The sequence below is a fragment of the Falco punctatus genome (assembly GCF_963210335.1).
Source record: "Falco punctatus genome assembly, chromosome: 10".
NCBI classification, from domain to species: Eukaryota; Metazoa; Chordata; class Aves; order Falconiformes; family Falconidae; genus Falco; species Falco punctatus.
Genome location: NC_137590.1, coordinates 17170446 through 17188398, shown reverse-complemented (window position 1 = coordinate 17188398; position 17953 = coordinate 17170446). Strand labels below are relative to the sequence as shown.

Genomic DNA, 17953 nt, shown 5'->3' with positions numbered 1-17953 from the left:
CTCTTATAAGCACTTTCTTCCCCAAAAGATATGTTCTTCTCACATTCTGCCATGGTCCATCATAGCAACTCTTAATACCTCCTCTTCTGATGACTGAGAAGGCTTGGATAGAAAAGAATACAGAGAACCTGGCCTTTCAAGCACTTCCTTTGCACAGGTACTTGGTGAAGCAAAAGTGAATAAAGAAGTGGATGTGGAAGTGACATTTACCAATCCTATTGATGTGGAAGTGACAGACTGTGTGCTGCAGGCAGAAGGCAATGACCTCCTCAGAGGAATCCTTGAGATAGAGTAAGTATGAGAAATTTCTCCTATTAAAGATACATGAGCAATTACGTCGGCATGGATGACGTGGAACCAAACAGCGGGATGAGACAGCATTTTCTTCTTGCTGTAATTTGGGAGGTGAAGCACACAGCTTTGAACCAGCTCTTCATCTAAGCTAGGCTTTGGCTCCGTCATTTGGGAGGTCAAATAATTGGACAGAACTTGTTTTCTTGCCTATCTAGTGGGACCACACAGTTCCAGCCAAAAATACACGCTTACTCATGCAGTAAATTTTGCTGAAGCTGTCTATGCTGCTATAGGCCCAGATTCAACTTTCCTGTTCTGATCATAGGGCCAACAATAGGATACATGACTGTTTCTGTCCATACTATACCCAAATTATAGCATATATTAACCAGGATTTTTTTCATCATCTTATTAAATGGACTGCATGGGCCAATTTGTTCAGCCTTTTAAACTACTTGTATTTACATTGAACAGACATAAATGTAAAAAAGCAGATGCACCAGTGTCCCAGCTTTGGGACAAAAAATGAACATAGATTGTTTAGAGACAGGTTGTGATCTCAAAGGGTGGTACCTCTGAAAAGTACAACCCCAAGTATGCTCCATGCAAGGCTATTCCAGATGCAATAAAGCACAACTAAGGAGGATAGCTTTTAAAGAACACACTAAACCATGACCAGCTGCTACGCCAGAGGTGACTGATTTACCTTACTAAGGCTTAGAACTTGAACACAGAAGAAATCCATGAGGCAGGCAACAGGAGAACAGGGAAAATGGTGAATATACAATTAATAACTCAAATAAAAATTGAGGTTTTAATTTTAAAAAGTTTTTCCAAAACTACAGGGACACTGATTTTCAAGCTCTGCTTTCATAACTCTACAAAAGAATTATGTTAGGAGATTAATAAACAGAGGCAAGAAACTATTAGGTGGTGTTGAGATGGCAAATGGATAAAATATGTTCCTTTTACTATAGATCCCCAGGTTCCTGTTTTTATGCTTCAGTGATTTTGTATCTTGTCTTGCTCTTTCTCCTTCACTATTCCACAACTGAAACAGAAATGTTAAATTTTCAGACTGTCCATCACTTTGTACTTATCCAAAACTGCACATAAATTTCGACATATGCTAGCAAATGTAGTTATTTCTAAAAAATACCTGGGATATGGGTGTGTGTTCTTTAACTGAATACGCACATACAAACACGAACAAACATACACAGCAACTTAACACTGCTATTTGTCCTTGAGCAACTAGGAATGGTCTATCCCATAATTTATGAGTGCTCCTGAGGGAATTTAGCAATCTCATGTTATCTATCACATACAACATTATCCTCAGGCAAGGACAAGACAACATGACAGGGTAAGGCTGTTACGGAAAAAGGTAAACATGAGTTTCCAAGAATTACAGAATATACCATTTTAAAACATTTTAACTTTCATTCAGAATTTCCTGCTGTGTAAACACTGAGGTTTTCTTGGTGCTATAATCCATTTTAATTCAGGAGTTTGTATTCACATTCTTCACAGTCTCAGATTATCCCTTTTTTAATAATGCAGTGATGTGTTTTACACCTCCTGTTCTGCTTGAAGCTTTACCTTACTAGTATGTCCTTTGTGTGCTTACCTGGGTCACTGCCTACTATATTTGTGAGAGCGCTCAATGCATGGGTTTGGGTATTTAAATACATTATCAGATAGCCAAGTCCTGTATGGTCTTTTCATGGCCACACTACACTGAACTGACAGGAATTCTTACTTAAGATGAGAGATAGTGACGAAAGTAAAGCATGATGCATCCGCCTGTCTTCAGCTTATATTTTTCCTTTTTTTTTTTTCTCCTATTTTTAGGGTACCACCATTGAAAGCCGGTGAGAAATCCAGTACAAAGTTTAAACTCATCCCTTTTGAGACAGGTCCCAAACATCTACTTGTTAATTTCTCCTGTGATAAATTTGCAGATATCAAGACCTTTAAGATGGTAAATGTGGTTGACTAAGATGAAGATATACAATAAATTGTCTGTGTGTGTATAAATTGAAAAAATGTCATAAGACATTATGTCTTATGTGAACAATGTGAAAATTAGCAAAACAAAATCCTCAATTCCTGTGATAAGGGGTTACCAACATTATATCATTAAAATTTTACATTGCAATTTTAAGTAAACTGAGAAATAGTTGATTCTTAATTCACTGTTGTGAGTATCCACATTAATAAAAAGAGCATCTTGCCTTCTATTCAGAGACTGTTCGGCATTTGTCTAGTTTTCTTTGGAAATCATTCTTTCTGGCTCCAGATGTTTCTGCACAAGCATTCATAAACTCATTTCTACACTTCAAAGCCTTATATAGTGGACTTTCATAAGTGGTGTTTCTCCTTACTGCAACCACGATACTAGAAAGCAGCCAGGATAAGTTGCACAATAAATGTCATTTAGCTTTGTCTTTTTTGCTGCAAAGTCGATCCTGACTTTTTCCATTATTTTGTAAATCACAGTGACCACGTGAGTTACAGTAAATGTTCAAAAGGAATTTGGGTGGTGTCCAGTTTGAGAGCCATCTGATGAACACATTGAGATAATTGCCCAGCTCAACATGCATGGTATTTTTGCATGCTGATAGTTTGCACTTGCTGAAAGTCATCTTTGGGAACCAAAGGGAGAGTAATCTTAAGTCTAAGGATATTTTGACTTCAGTAGAGTTAGGAATTCTTCACTATAAGATTGTGTGCCAGGGAGTCATCTTTCAGAGTTCAAATTCAGTAAAGCTTACTTAAACCATTTATGGGAGGATAAGGTATGGGCCACACACTGGGTTCCAGGAACAAGTGAACTAGATGGAGCCCACTGAGTGACTTGGTTTATGGCCAATAATTGTACAACAGTAAGTCAATCTCCGACTGGAAACAAGTCTGTGTAGATGAAGTGAATGGAAAGCCAAGCTACTGCTCTATTATACTTTGGCCTGCTGGGCCAGGAAGCCAACAAGGTTTTAGTGCCTGGAGCAGGCTTTGAACCCCCATTCCACCACACAACACAGGGTACCTGTGACTCGCTGTAGGGACTCCTCATTACAGGGGCAGCCCCAGTCCAGATTGGCTATAAACTGCTTTGGTTCTTGCAGCCGGCAAAATGGTTTTTGGAGGGCACTTGTGGCCACCTTGCCCTCCACTGCCAGTCACATGCTGTCAGTATGAGACCGTACTAGACATACGATGAGATGCGCTGCAGAGAGGCTGTACAAGCAACCCACAGTAGCACCTTCTCTTTTTCTCCTGATGTTCAAGGCTCACCAGAGCCAAGAGCTCTCATCACATAGACCTAACAGTAAGAAGTTCAAGCTCAAGCATAGCCTCGGATATAGAAAGTGCATATACATTTCATGACTTCACATCTCCTGTATGCGTGAAAACAACCAACCTATGGCAAAGTCAAGTGAACTGCACTAGCAGAAAGGAGAATCTTGTAAACTGGACCTCTAGTGGAATTAAAAGAAAGGCAACACCCTTCTCCTGCAACGCTTCACATGCACATGTAGTTAACGTGTCTAAGTAAACATGTGCCTGCTTGCATACAGACTCGCAGAAGGGATTTTGCAACATTTTTTGCAGAAGTTACACTGATCTCTTGCTAGTAAAGACTAGCAAGAAGTGCCAGGTGCAATATGGTTATCCTGAGGATGACAGTGCAATACTTCAACAATGCACAAGGAGACTAATTAAATAAGAGAGTATGTTTTTCTTGGAAAGTTAGCAAACTGCACTGCAATTTCAAGGCTCCAAAACAAGGGAAAAGGAGGAACAAAATATTTTGAACCATTTTGGATGATGGGCGGGTGGAATTGAGCTAGGAAAAACACCTGCAACAATGTTAAGTCATTAGTCACTTAGGAGCCATGACCACTGCATTCCAAAGGGATTACAAAAGCAGCTGCTGATGCTTTGCTGTGGTGAACCTGTGTAGTGGTAGATGCCAGTTTGGGATGTAGGCCAGCCTGAGTGAGAGGTTCTGGTGGCTTGGTGACCACTGTGGGCGTGTCATACAGAGGTAAAGGAGGTGGTTGCAGCCAAGACAGAAAAAGTGCTTGAGATTTAATTACTTATGTGACTAGCAAGGAAGAAGAAAGGAAATAGTCATGCTCCAGTGGGAGCAATGTGTAACATCTGAAGCAATCACTATAAGTACTGAACACCTGAACTTAAGAACTGGTCGATGCGGTTTGTCACTAGGGCTGTGTGTGAAGATCAGGTAACATCAGAGGCTTGTGGCTCTTATGGTTTCCAAGGAATATGAATTAAGGAAGAGAAAAAGAGCAACTGAAGTAGCTCTGAAAGGCAATCAAATCCATTTGAGGAGATTCCTGGAACAAGTTTTGACAGCCTGAACATCCTGGAAAATTCCAAGAGGAAGGACAGACCTCTGGATTATAATGTAAGTGGAGATACACCACGCCAGATATACTGTTGTCAAGTGTGCAAAGTTTTAGTGTTTTCTTTCAGGACGGGGCTATAAGTAAGTACTCTTTTAGTCTTCATGGTATCAAACAGAAGTTTCTCAAAAAGGTGAAAGGCAGCAATTTTTTTTTGGTAAAAATCAGCCTTAGAAACAGCTGTTGGAGCTTAATTTCAGGTTCTTTTTTTTTTTCTTCGTAACTTAAAATTCAGACTAATTTTTTAAAGTTTTTACTGAGTGTTAAATCATGATCAGTAGAATTGCAGAATCTTAAACAGATATATTCCTCTCCACAACCATGTAAATTCATTACCTCTACACTGTTAAGTGAGTGTAGAAAAATAAAATTAAATATATTCATAGTTGTGAAGATAGACAGGCTTGGAGCTTGCACTGAAAAAAACTACTCAGTTTGGGGGTTCTTTTTGAAATAAAACTTTTGATGAAATGGTAGTATGGAGCTGGCTAACCTAACAGGTAAACAGACATTTGTTTCTGGTGGGAGCTTATAATTTCACATAAGTTTGGGTGTACTGGAGATAACTTGAGACCCCCAAAAAAACCTCTAAGGCCAACTCACAGCTGTTGAACAAAACCAGAAGTAGTGTTAACCAATCAGGAAATGCTTCTTTTTCCTTCATATGGCTTTTACATCCCACCATACTCCCCATTTCCTCATCCTTAAAGATAAGTTATTCATGGCACACCCATTATCCTTTGTAGGAAGTTGTTCTTGTCTTGGGATTCAAGAGAACGCATTTCCTCTGAGTAAATAATTTTGGTATCTCCTCCCATAATTACACCCACATTGAGTAGAAGCATTGGCATTAGACATACATGTATTATAGGAACTAGTTAATTTGTTTGACAAGTCTACAGGTATTAATAACTACTGCTAAGTACCTCTCCCTTCTCTCAAATTTCAGCTGAGAGCACAAAAAGATTGCTGGGGTTTTTCTTTCTATGACTAATGTGACTTGGACGTTCTTGAAGAACAAAGTAGAAGTTGTATGCAATTCTTGTAAGCTGAGGGGATGGCAGGTGAGTTCTACATGTCACTTGTTTCTCTTTAGCAGGTACTTTATCAAGGACTGTTTCCTTAAGATACATGCTCTAGATAAGAAAACTGAGCTGATGCCTATAAAAAATTTTCTGTTATTTGTTCTTGCACTTCATTTTCAGTTTTATTGTTGTTATTCTTAAAACCTATTTGAGAATAATTTTTGCTAAGCAGATCGTATTTGGGGGCAGGGTGGGGAGGAAAGAAATTCCCCTTACTTCAAAAGGCACCATGCAAAACTCCATATAAACACTTTATTTTTTAAATGCTACTTCAGAGACGTGTTATGCTTTGTATTAACAAGTAAGTGTAATCCATCCTAATGGAGCTGTGAGCATGGAGCTAATAGATAGGAATTCAAAGATGCATTAAAACCTTACGGCAGGAAAACAGTACTGACAATATCTCTGCTTTTTAAAGTTTAGAATGAAGATTATTATTGAACTAGGCAGCTTCAAAGCTAGGTTCTCTTATTTAATGATGAAACAAACATTTTTTCAAACTAGTTTTTAAAATGTTGCTTTGCAGGGAAAGCAGCAGCCTACCACAGTTTACTGTTGTCCCAGACAATCATGCTAAAGATTCCCTTTTTCAGCCCATCAGTGCTTACTCACATTACTACTTTGTGGTCTTAGATGACAAAAAAAAATAATTATTTTTCATTGCATTTAATTACAGCACTTTTTTTGCATAAGTCAGATTCACTTTTACTTCAAAGATTTTATATAAATTGTAGATTAACATACATCTATATTGTTTCAGATCTGACTTAGTATTTCATTGCTATGCTATATGGTATGAGATGGACTTGGAAGCTTCTTTGAAGATCCCTACCGTAGTAGTGCATGGTGCCATAGGCCTTAATCCATCATTTCCATTCCACTTTTTTTTGTTGTTACTGTTTTCCTTTGAATGCCCTTTAAAATGGTGGTGGTAATGTCCTCCCATCCTGTCCCTCCTCCCCCCCCACAACGTTATTGCATTTACGATGCCGGCACTTATAAAAGTGATTTGGAAGAATCTTCACCAAGGTACCTGCCCTGAGCGTTTGCCAAAACAACACAATGCTCCAGGTATACTCTGTGGAATCTCATGTAGTTACAAACACAGAGGACAGTGCCTCTCAGAGCTCCCAAAGACAGCATAACCGCTCAAGTTTGAGCGTGACAATAAAATAAGAACTGTAGAAGGGAAAATAATCATGCAAGGAAGATCATATACATACTTCCTTGTCAAAAAGGTAGTTTAGCATTTAAGGTAGCAAGAGCCACTTCATGGGCTTTAAACCACAGATCATAATAGTATGTGTGCAGGAGGACATGTGGTATCGGAGAACTCCAAGCACACTGTAAGTCATCAGAAGTCTTCTAGGACATGAAGGTAGTGCCTACTAAACCAGGAATCCCAATGGTTCAGTTGTCACTTTGGACAGAGCTAAATTCAGTCAAATTGATTTCTTTGTCAAAATCTCCAACTTATATCTTTAAATATTTTGTTCATAGAATGGTTGGGATTGGAAGGGACCTTAGAGATCATCTAGTTCCAGCCCATTTTCTACTAGACCAGGTTGCTCAAAGCCCAATCTGACCCGGCCTTGAACACTTCCAGGGATGGGGCATCCACAGCTTCTCTGGGCAACCTCTGCCAGTGTCTGGCCACCCTCACAGCAAATAATTTCTTCCCAATATCTAATTAAATCTACCCTCTTCCAACTTAAAGCCATTCTCCCTTGTCCTATCACTACAGGTCTTGTAAAAAGCCCCAGTCCAGCTTTCTTGTAGGTCCCTTTAGGTACTGGAAGCTATTCTAAGGTCTCCCCAGAGCAGTCTCTTCTCCAGGCTGAACAACCCCAACTCTCTCAGCCTGTCTTCATAGCAGGAATTCTCCAGCCTCATTCATATAAGATCTCTCACTACACATCTTTTCCTACTCTAGACCAAATGGCATCAGGATGTAAGCAGGAAAAGTAAGGTGCCTCAATAGCCATTTCTGGGATCCTAAAAATATATATGCTGAAAATGTAAAGGGGCTACCAGCCACTTTATTTGGTGCTGACAGTGAAGTGATACTGATTTGCCCCTGTAAATTTTTTTTCAAAGTCCAGCGATACAACAGTATACAAAGTACACAAGTCCTCAGTGTGACAGCCCCATAACAAAACCCAAGCAAAAATTTCCATTATTAACCACTATACTTAATCAATTTAATGGAGCATCTGCTTTTTAGTTGTCCTTCCTCCAGTAAAAGATAACTGCTTTTAGCTACCTCATCATGCCACTTACCAGCAAATGGTTTCTTTCCATGCTGGCTGCTTCTTCATGGCTTTTCTTCTGTTTTACAGATCTGACACCAACACATATCAGCTGGCAGCCATCACTAAATGCAGGCACACACCATACTGACAGATATGCCAACACTGAGTTGACTGTGAGGCGAGGACAAGCCTTCACTATTACCCTGTACTTCAACAGACCACAGCAGGCTGGGGAGAGCCTAGCATTTGTCACTGAAATAGGTAACACCCCCTTAGCTTAATCCATGTTGTCACAGAACTGTAAACTTTATCCCTTGTAGCTCTTCCCTTATTTTAATTAAGGATGCAATTTTTCTTCATTTATTTTTAATGCCTGCTCCCACCCCACACGCTCATTTCAAGTGTGAGGTTAATATTGAAACCACTCTAGAATGGAAACCAATTACCCCTTCTTTCTACCAGGACCAGCCCCCTCAGAATCTCATCGTACAAAGGCTGTATTTCCCCTCTCTCAGAGGGGGCCAAGTGGCTGGAGTGCTGTCCAAGGACCCAGTGAGTCCGGTTATATGAACTTTACAATATCCAGCCCAGCCAATGCTGTCATTGGACGATACAATCTAATCCTCCAGGTAACCTCAGGGAACAAGATCTTCTCCAGATTCCTGGGGCAGTTTGTGTTACTCTTCAACCCTTGGTGCCCAGGTAGGTACCATTGCTTTTGCCCTTGAACATAACTGACCTATTTGCTTTCATATCTGCACAGTGAGCTTGCTCTGTCAAGCTCGCTCTCTTTGGGTTGCCAGCAGCTCTCTGTTCAGAGATATGTTTTACAACTTAAAAAGCTGGTGTCACACCCTCCCTTCCTTCCCTATTATCCTAATGAAATGTGTTATACGGGGTGATATCACAGACTCTTCAGGAGTGAGCAGACCGCTTTCTGTAGACAAAGGCTGACATTTTCAGAAGTGCATGTACTTCTCAGAACTCAAAGCAAGCGTACAGTAACGTCCTTGACGTGCACTTAAATCAAAGCAAGACTGCTCTTGCAGATGTTAACTGCAAAGACAATAGCTCAACTAACTTTTTAGAACCTGATAGAGGGCTAGTATGAAGAAGATGGGCATTTCCCATGTCTTTCATCACGGATTGAAGAGGAACATCTCTTGCTGCTCCATTTTTTTTATTTCTGCAGCCTCAGCAAGTTGCATGAGAAATGCAAATTCCTAATCTCAGATTTTGCAAATATGCAACAGTCTAGAAACCTAGATTAGCCTTAAAATATACCACTCTAGATTTAAGGGAGCTCTTAGCCAACTAAGTGACTAAACAGCTTATAAAAGAAAAGTAACCAGAATCATCCGCTATTTTCTTCTGTGACCATATGTTAGTCAAGGGCCACTAACGAATGTGTCAAGAGCCAAGATGAAAAAATCTTCTAATTAGCTCAGTGTGTCTTGGAAGACAGAAATAATTTAAGCTGTTCAGGAATCTCAGACTGTCTCTGCATAGACAGTCCTGAGGGGAAAACCTTCCCAGAACCCCCCGAAAGATCACTTGTGGTATAACTTCTAATTGTTGGAAGCCACACTGCAGGGACTGAAATATTTGACCAGTGCAGCAGTGGTACTCATAAGACCAGACAAATTATTCTCAGATGAATAATAATAATAATATAATAATAAGCTGTGCCATTCCAGTTTAGAACTTATGATTTTGCAGAAAACATTGTCAAATGATGCAGTGACCACTGCCAAAGTATCCTTAAAGCAGGATGCTGTTGAATAAGCTTCTTGCAGAGTGGAATAGCTCCCTGATCCTGACAAACAGGAATAGATTCAGTTTGAGGGTATGTTACCACTATACTAAGTGTCATAGCAGAAAGGAAATACAAAATTTATTTTCTCAGCAAAGGATAAATGGCAGATCTGGTGTGCAGATATGATTCCACATGGGACATTATTCATTAAATTAGAAAAGACAAGGATTAATTCATAAACTGTAGTAGCAGTAAAGAACTACTTACAAGGAAACAGTCAGGACTAGAGATGAAATGAAAAGCACTGGGTTGGAGAAGAGCTACTAGTGGATCCTTAAGTGTTACCTGAAAAAAAACCCCGCTCTGATTAAATGGTTCATTACTGACTTTGATATGCTGACATTAAGCACCACTGTCTATACACAGATGGGCTGGGATACCACATAGAAATAACTGATTGATGCTAGAGACTGAAGCAGTTGAGAAGGGATAAGATATACTAATACAAAACAAAAACAAAACATGTGTTTAAGGAGAAATAACAGTTTCAATGCCAGACTTGCCAGTTGGAAATCATGAAGAATGTGAAAGTTCTCGTTAATCGCAGAATGAGAATGAAAGTGAAATGGTCCTGAAAAAGGCAAATGCAATCTTAAACTGCATAAGAGGAAACAGTTACCCAGATGTAAGTATTAATGCCATCATATGAGGTGATGAGATCTCATTTGGAATTTTCTTTCATTTAATCTTTCCTGAATAGGAATTAGGAATTAGAACGTGTTCAGTGAAGGGTTACTATGATAACATGAAAAGCCTTTTGGACAAGAGAAAATTTCTAGTTCAACAAGCTGAAAGCAGTTAGTTTCACAGGTTGTATATCTGAAATAAATATGGGATTTGGTCAGAGAAAATACTGATATTACTATAATGGTGAAAACCAATAAGCTTATTAATTCACTAATATACCTGTTTCAAACCTGTGGATAAAACAAAAAGTGATGCTTTAACATTAATAGTTTTCTCTTTTAATGTACTTAAGAGACTTCAACATACTTGCAAGCCAGCCTCTGATAATGATGCATTATGTCTTAATACTACTGAAGGAATGTACAGTTAACTACTAGAATAAAGAGTTGCAGTCCTGAATTAAACGAGAAGTCATGCACTGCTAATCTATAGCTCACAAGTGAACACATCAGTTCTAAAGTTTTAGAGGATAAAAGGATATGAAGGAGAGTTTTGTAGAAACTATCTTTTTCCCTAGATGTCTGAGACTTGTCACTTCTTTCTGTGGCAAAGCTTATATGAAGAAATTACTAGAAGTATATCTATGTTAGAAAGTGTACGTAAGTATTGATTAAAAACTATCAATAGAAATGTATATCCTGCTTGTTTCTCACTATGCCAGGATAAACTTTAACTTCAGAATGAGAGGACAGAATATATAACAACTTCGGGTTTTTTATTAAAAGGAATTAATTATTAAAGGACTAGATCTATAGTGGTCTGTCTTTCTATAACTGTCCAAAAATTGAACTGTCATGGCTGATTGTGGGGTCTTTTTTCTACTTGTATGCTGAGACTAACAGAAGAAGGCATTGTTCCTATTTAGTCATACTTGACAGGAGGAGATTTGTTGTGGGTGTTTTCCTCCTGTTTTTAAATTAATGTTAATCTTGCTCAAGTTATCAGTAGGAATACCCTAGTAGTCCAAGTATACTTATCAAAAGAACTGGCTCTAGTACATTATAATTGAGAACATATAAACCTTAAAAGAAGGATGTTCAAGTGATTATAGAAGGACATTTAGATTGCTCAGAATCATAAATTCATAGGGCAAGAAGGATCTTAGGAAGTTATCTAGTCCCACACCATGCTCTAAGGCAGGTTCAGTTTAGCACTTAGGTCATTCCTGACAGACACTGAATTCCTTCTTAATGATCAATTACCATTAGAGAAGTTTCAGTACTTCCTCCAACAATTCCCTCCAATAAAACACTAGCTTTTCCGTTACAATTTTTTTCCTATTAACTAACCAAATATTTTTGCTTTGATTTCAGCATGTAACTTCTCATCCTACATAACAACAGACACCAACAGATTTCCTTCCCCCCGCCCCATCCTCTTCACAAGAAAGTCTAGAATAATTACTGTGCTTGTCCCATTCCTCACCCTCATTTTTTTCTATTTTTAAGTAATTCTGAGTTAATTCATAAGTTTTATTTTCTTCATAAGTTATATTTTCAAGATTGAGCATTTCAAGAGTGCTCCTCTCACACTTTCCAACTGGTCTACACCTTGAAGCACAGCACCTGGAACCACACACAGCTCTCCAGGGCAATGCTGACCCAAAAGCTTGGGAATCAACAATGACATGATAAAAAAAGTGTGGACAGCCACCACAAACAGAGACTTATATCATGTGATACAGTTTTTAAAATAAATTATACAATCTTTTATTTGCAGGAAGGGAAAGATGGGAAGTTCCTAAAAGAAGTTGACTCAAAAAAAGCTGATTTTTATGTGCATTTTCTGAAATCCGGAAGCTTTCAGAAAATTAAAATTAAAATGTTACATACAGAAAACGTAAGCATTATAAATTTAAACAGAGCTAAGTAGACATTGCTACCAAAAGCGATCAACCAAAATATCTGGGGGAAGCCAGTGCTTTCATAGCAGCTACATACTGTGCCATAGACTGTGGAAACCAATGAGTAACAATGAAATAAAACTGAATGCTTCAGCAGGCTACCCTAATTACTTGCCTGATCCAAAGTGCTATCAGGAATGTTGAGATCTGTATTTGGGAATCTTAAAACTAGATGAACACAACTGGAAAACAGGAGGGGAAAAAAAAAAATCAGTGTGATTCTTTTCACATGTATATTCTACTTTTAAGTACCTTGAAAAGGCAGAAAAACCCAGTGAGCTAGCCCGGACTTTTCTCTGTCTTCCTCACATAAACACAATGTAAAAATAGGGGACACTTAGAGAATACACCAAGGCTACACTAAAATTAGGGAAAAAAAAGTGAAAGTAATATAACATGGATTTATGCCCTGCTCCTCCACCATATACAATAGCAGGCATTTTCACTGAACTGAACATATTCAGGGAGCTATAAAAATGCTTTTTCCAAATAGTAGTTTTCTCCTTGCTAAATAAACATAAAAATGCTTTTGAAAGGTTGCTAGTATTCTCAGCTTTAAGTGTAAAAGCATGTCCAACCTGGTTTTCAGGTGATGATGTCTACATGGCTAATGAAAATGAGAGACAAGAATATGTTCTAAATGAAAATGGAATAATCTTTGTGGGCAATGCAAAGTACATTGAAGCAAGAGGATGGTACTATGGACAGGTAAGCCATAAGAAATTCATTTGGGCTCTTACTCTGTCTCCACCAGTTTTTCTCTTATTATTTGCCCCTCTGACAAGTATGCCTATTTAAATGAAAACTCAGCAAACTGGGCTAGCCTTACATGTAGTTTGTTCACCGTGTGCCTAATAGGCTTTGGTGTGAGAGATGGCTTAGTACAGCACTGCAACAGGACTGAATTATGTACGGGCTTGAAGCTCAAGGTACAAGCGTGGACCTCATTGTGACCAAAGCATCCAGAGTACAAGTAACAATATACTTGTGCGGCTCAAACACACCCACTATTTTTGTTATGCAGTTACAATGGGCCAGAACTGATGTTGATGTAGAATGGTTTGGGTTGGAAGGGACCTTTAAGGTTCATTTAGTTTGACCTCTCCACAATGAGCAGGGAGATCCTCAACTAGATCAGGCTGATCAAAGTCCCATCAAGCCTGACCTTGAATGTTTCCAGGGATATAAGTCAAGTGAATCTAATAATTGCAGTCAGAATGAGCTTGGCAGTTTTAGTTTTACTGCAGCCATCTCTTCTGATGGCAGGAGGCATCCTGCCAGATTTTGCTTTATTTAGTTAGCCCTGTCTTTAACCAATATTGCAGTGTGAGCTGCACACTACTGTCTTTGTGCCTCACCGTCCCTGTTACCTTTGGGCTGGAGTATCTTTGAAAAGAGGAACTGCAGTAGAATCTCCTCTAATTCCGTTTTTGAAACTATTTTCTTAAACATCTTTTCTGATCACAGTTTCAAGATCACATTCTAAACATCTGTCTCACCATGCTTGATCTGAGCCTGTACTATCGTCAGGACCCAGCCATTGATGTATCCCGAAGAGGAGATCCTAAGTATGTGGGCCGAGTAATCAGTTCTATGGTAAGAAATAAACAACTTAATCTGGATTCCACATGCTTCAGCAGAAAGCATTAGTTATACCACTGGGACTCAGCCATCTGCACCTTAAGCAATATAATTAGCTAGATATGGTGCATTACACACAATTGATTTTGTGCATTCTGTCCATTGGCCTGTTTTTAGATCAACGGAAATGATAACGATAATGGTGTTCTGCTAGGAAAGTGGCAAGGAAGTTTCAATTCACATGAGAATCCATCCAGATGGGATGGCAGCATGGTAATCCTCCAGAAATGGCGTCAGGACAACTACAAACCTGTTCAGTATGGCCAGTGCTGGGTTTTTGCAGGTGTGATGTGTACAGGTAAGCTTTAAGACTGTGGTGAAATAGAGGCATTTGTGACCTCTGGTTTTATCAAAGCTACAAAGCAATTAATTCTACAAAAAGAACAGTGCTCTGAAGACTGCAAATGCTGAAGGATCACAAAATATTTAGACAACTTTGTTTCTCAGATACTTGTAGTCATTGAACTAAAGCTCTCTGTGCATATTTTTTTTTTTTTTTTTAATGTATTTCAGTTCTGAGGTGCTTGGGGATTCCAACTCGTTTGGTTTCAAATTTTAACTCTGCCCACGATGTGGATAGAAATCTGAGTATCGATAAGTACTATGACAGCTCTGGAAAGAGTCTTAATATCGGCAAGGATTCCACATGGTAAATATAATTTTTTTGCATCTCACCAATAATTAGAGAAAGGATTTATGAAACTTAAACATGAACACTGGTGGTACAAAAGCAACTAAGTGAACAAAATTTAATACAAATATCTAAATTAATGCACTAGACATCCCTTTGGAAAGAAAACATACTTCATGGTTTTGAGATAATACTTTAAACCACCAACCTGCCCAATGTTTTGCAGTGCCTGACTACAAAGGAATTGCAACTTTCTTTAAAAAGTATGTTTCCATTGACAACGTACCAGTTCCCAAAGTTCTGTTAATTATTGACACGTAACCAGTCTGTTCCTCACAACATAGCTGTGAACCTTCCATGCTCTTAACTGGTTTACTGCTGTCATAGCTTTCTTTCATCACACATCCAAAACCTGTGGACCATTTTCTCAGCTTGGCCCGTCCATCCTCCCTATAGATGGGGGCCTCCCAGCCTCCCCAAGAAGTTTTCCAGTACTCCTTTAGCTAGATCTTCCCTTTGTAGCTGAAGAAAAGAGAACAATCCAAACGCTCTCCAGACTTCGTTATTTGACGTTGTAGTCCAGTGCTGTAAACTGTGTGTGATGCATGATCGTCAATCAAACCCCAAAATTTGAGTAGCCAAAGAAACATGATATTCTTTTAAATAATACCATTTTATACTTTAGATGCCCTCCAGTTTTAAAATCTTTACTCCGCAGCTACTTCACTTTTAAGAAAGTGAACAACTAGGCCCAACTGCACACCAGGCTTCACCAAAAGTATCATCTTTACCTAGTTGCTTCCCTTCACTGAGTGTATGTGGCTGAAGGATATGAGAAGTTTTTAACCTATTAACTTCCTTAGAAGTATTAGCCTCTGAACAAAATTCAACAAATCTTTTCTAGGTCCCCCTATGACCTGCACTTTATCAATCTCTTCAGTGCTATCCTTTCCTTTTGGAGTCTGTGGAACTCATTACCACTGGATGACTAATGACCATAAAACCCAGTGGTCTCAGTGTAATGACTAATTCAGAAAGTCCCTGATTCTCTAACTGTGAGAAATTGCAGAGTGTAGAGGGTCATTCTCTTCATGGGCTGTTCTTTTTTTCTAAACATCTGCTGTTGCACACCATTACAGATGGACTATTGGACTTCATGAGCATTTTATCTGACCCAGTAGAGCTATTGAAAGTTTTTATTTAAACAAAGCATTTCCCACATTTAAAGGTTACCAAACTCGATCACTGAGTCTTGCCTATACCCAAGGCTTAAGTCTTTCACTTATAGCTCACACTGCTTCCAAAGCAAGCTGCTTATATTTATGTTCTCTCCCTCCCCACACAGAGCTCCCCACACCTCAAAAGCAGGCATTAAATCTATCCTTTGAAAGTAGTGAGTTTTTGTAATTAGACAGCTTGTGTCACATCTTAGAGAATCTTTAAAAACCAAAATTCCCTACTCTTTTCAAATTGGAAGTTTTTATGACTCTCTATTACTATGCTTTCTAGACATTGTTTTTGTCTCCAGGGATTATCATGTCTGGAATGAAAGCTGGTTCGTTCGCCCAGACCTGGGAACATCATACAATGGATGGCAGGTTTTGGATGCAACTCCACAAGAACAAAGCAGAGGTAGCAATGTAAATTCTTAGCATGATTTAATATTCATTTTCCAAATTGAGCACTACTGATAAAGTTTGACCTTCTTTTCCCGCTTTGTTTTAGGATTATTTCAGTGTGGCCCTGCATCTGTCATAGCCATCAAAGAAGGTGATGTAGACTTGGACTATGACACCTTATTTGTATATACAGAGGTGAATGCTGATTGCAACAGATGGATTGTATACAAGGATGGAAGTAAGAAAAGAGTTTATTGTGATACTGAAATAATCGGCAGGTTTATCAGCACCAAAGCTGTGGACAGCAATTCCCGTGTGGATATCACCTATAATTACAAATATCCAGAAGGTAAAGGAATTATCACAACTATCTCCTACTGAATTCTTGGTGCTAGAAAGCTAGGATGGGTAACCTGTTTTAAGGATCTCTCTCCCCTTCCTTCAGAAAACATTTCTGCCAGTGTTCTCAGACTACTTTCTTAATACAATGTGTATTATATTTATGGTTTTGTGTATTTAGTAGTTTCCTTATTAAGACACAATACAATATAGACTTTAGTCCCTTACGCACATTTGCAAAATGTAACATATACACAAAACAGGGCTATAAAGTATGTTTCACTACCCAGGGCAGAGAAACCCTCAAGCTATTATACCAAAAAGTCTTAAAACTGAGTCCGTTGTGTATCACGAACTGTGCACAGGTCTGTACTATGGGAAGTTACAGATTAAGAAATACTAGTTTTCCATCATATCTGGCAGAGGGAGTGCAGCAGCAATCAAACCACTCATACAAAACTTTAAACCCCAGTCCTCTTAACACTAGACATCCATCTCCCATATGACCTCATGCTCAGACTCCCTCAGGTTCTTTCCTGCTGTGTCCATTAAAACTCCTCATCTTTCCTTTTGATTACATCCTGTTTCCAAGAGGAGCAACTCACTCAGCCTCCTTCTCTGGCTGTATAAATCCACCAAGTTCAGCATTTTTGTGCTCCTGTTCTGACACAAACAGGACATCAGCTACCCAGCCATTCAGTTGTTATGTTTGCACTCCCAGTGGACTCAGTCTCCACATTATTGCATTCTGGAAACAAAACTACTAGGGAATAGTAAAGGGACTAAATGCCATTCATTTGTACTTTGGAAAACAAAGAAGCAAAGGTTAAGAACTGCATAACCATATGTTTGCAGGAATATTTTTATATCCCCTCAAATACTTGGTAACTATGCCTTTCCATCTTTTTTTTTTTAATTTAGGGTTACATATTTCATATAATCATTTAATTTCTTAAAAAAAGGAGTAAGATGTATTTCACTTTAAAAAAAAAAGTTTACCATTCAGAATCAGTGGCCGTATTTCAGTCCTTTACTCCTCAAGATTTTAGTGCAACCATATTCAATACAGAGGCTGGTTATCATCATTTAGCAAAGTAACACTGACCACACTACTGCATGTTCTGACCAAAGAAAAATAAATCTTGCATCCTAAACAAATACGAATGCCTCATATTTCATTTTAATGACTTTAATGACTTATTTCAGCTTAGTACAGTTTGTTTCTCACTTTCGTGTGAAAAACCTGAACATAT

The 17953-nt window shown here is 38.7% G+C and overlaps 2 protein-coding genes and 1 long non-coding RNA gene across 5 annotated transcripts in view; 2 read left to right on the top strand and 1 right to left on the bottom strand.

Annotated features, from left to right (window-relative positions):
- LOC308070349 (protein-glutamine gamma-glutamyltransferase E-like) overlaps window positions 1-2537 on the top strand; it is a 28127-nt gene extending 25590 nt beyond the window's left edge. For both annotated transcript variants that reach the window (XM_080404107.1, XM_080404106.1), the window contains exons 12-13: window positions 158-291; window positions 2149-2537. In XM_080404107.1, the coding sequence (XP_080260233.1) occupies window positions 158-291; window positions 2149-2296 (282 nt within the window). In that variant the 3' untranslated portion in view covers window positions 2297-2537. The remainder of the gene's footprint in view (window positions 1-157; window positions 292-2148) is intronic.
- Window positions 1-17953, bottom strand: part of LOC308070354 — an 87011-nt gene that overhangs the window by 29435 nt on the left and 39623 nt on the right. The gene's annotated exons all lie outside the window — the stretch shown is intronic.
- The window catches only part of LOC308070661 (uncharacterized protein), a 42594-nt gene continuing 27323 nt past the window's right edge, over window positions 2683-17953 (top strand). The window contains exons 1-9 of the mRNA XM_080405006.1: window positions 2683-4729; window positions 5677-8325; window positions 8527-8766; window positions 13060-13178; window positions 13938-14066; window positions 14229-14409; window positions 14625-14760; window positions 16271-16374; window positions 16468-16710. Of these exons, the coding sequence (XP_080261132.1) occupies window positions 8082-8325; window positions 8527-8766; window positions 13060-13178; window positions 13938-14066; window positions 14229-14409; window positions 14625-14760; window positions 16271-16374; window positions 16468-16710 (1396 nt within the window). The 5' untranslated portion in view covers window positions 2683-4729; window positions 5677-8081. The remainder of the gene's footprint in view (window positions 4730-5676; window positions 8326-8526; window positions 8767-13059; window positions 13179-13937; window positions 14067-14228; window positions 14410-14624; window positions 14761-16270; window positions 16375-16467; window positions 16711-17953) is intronic.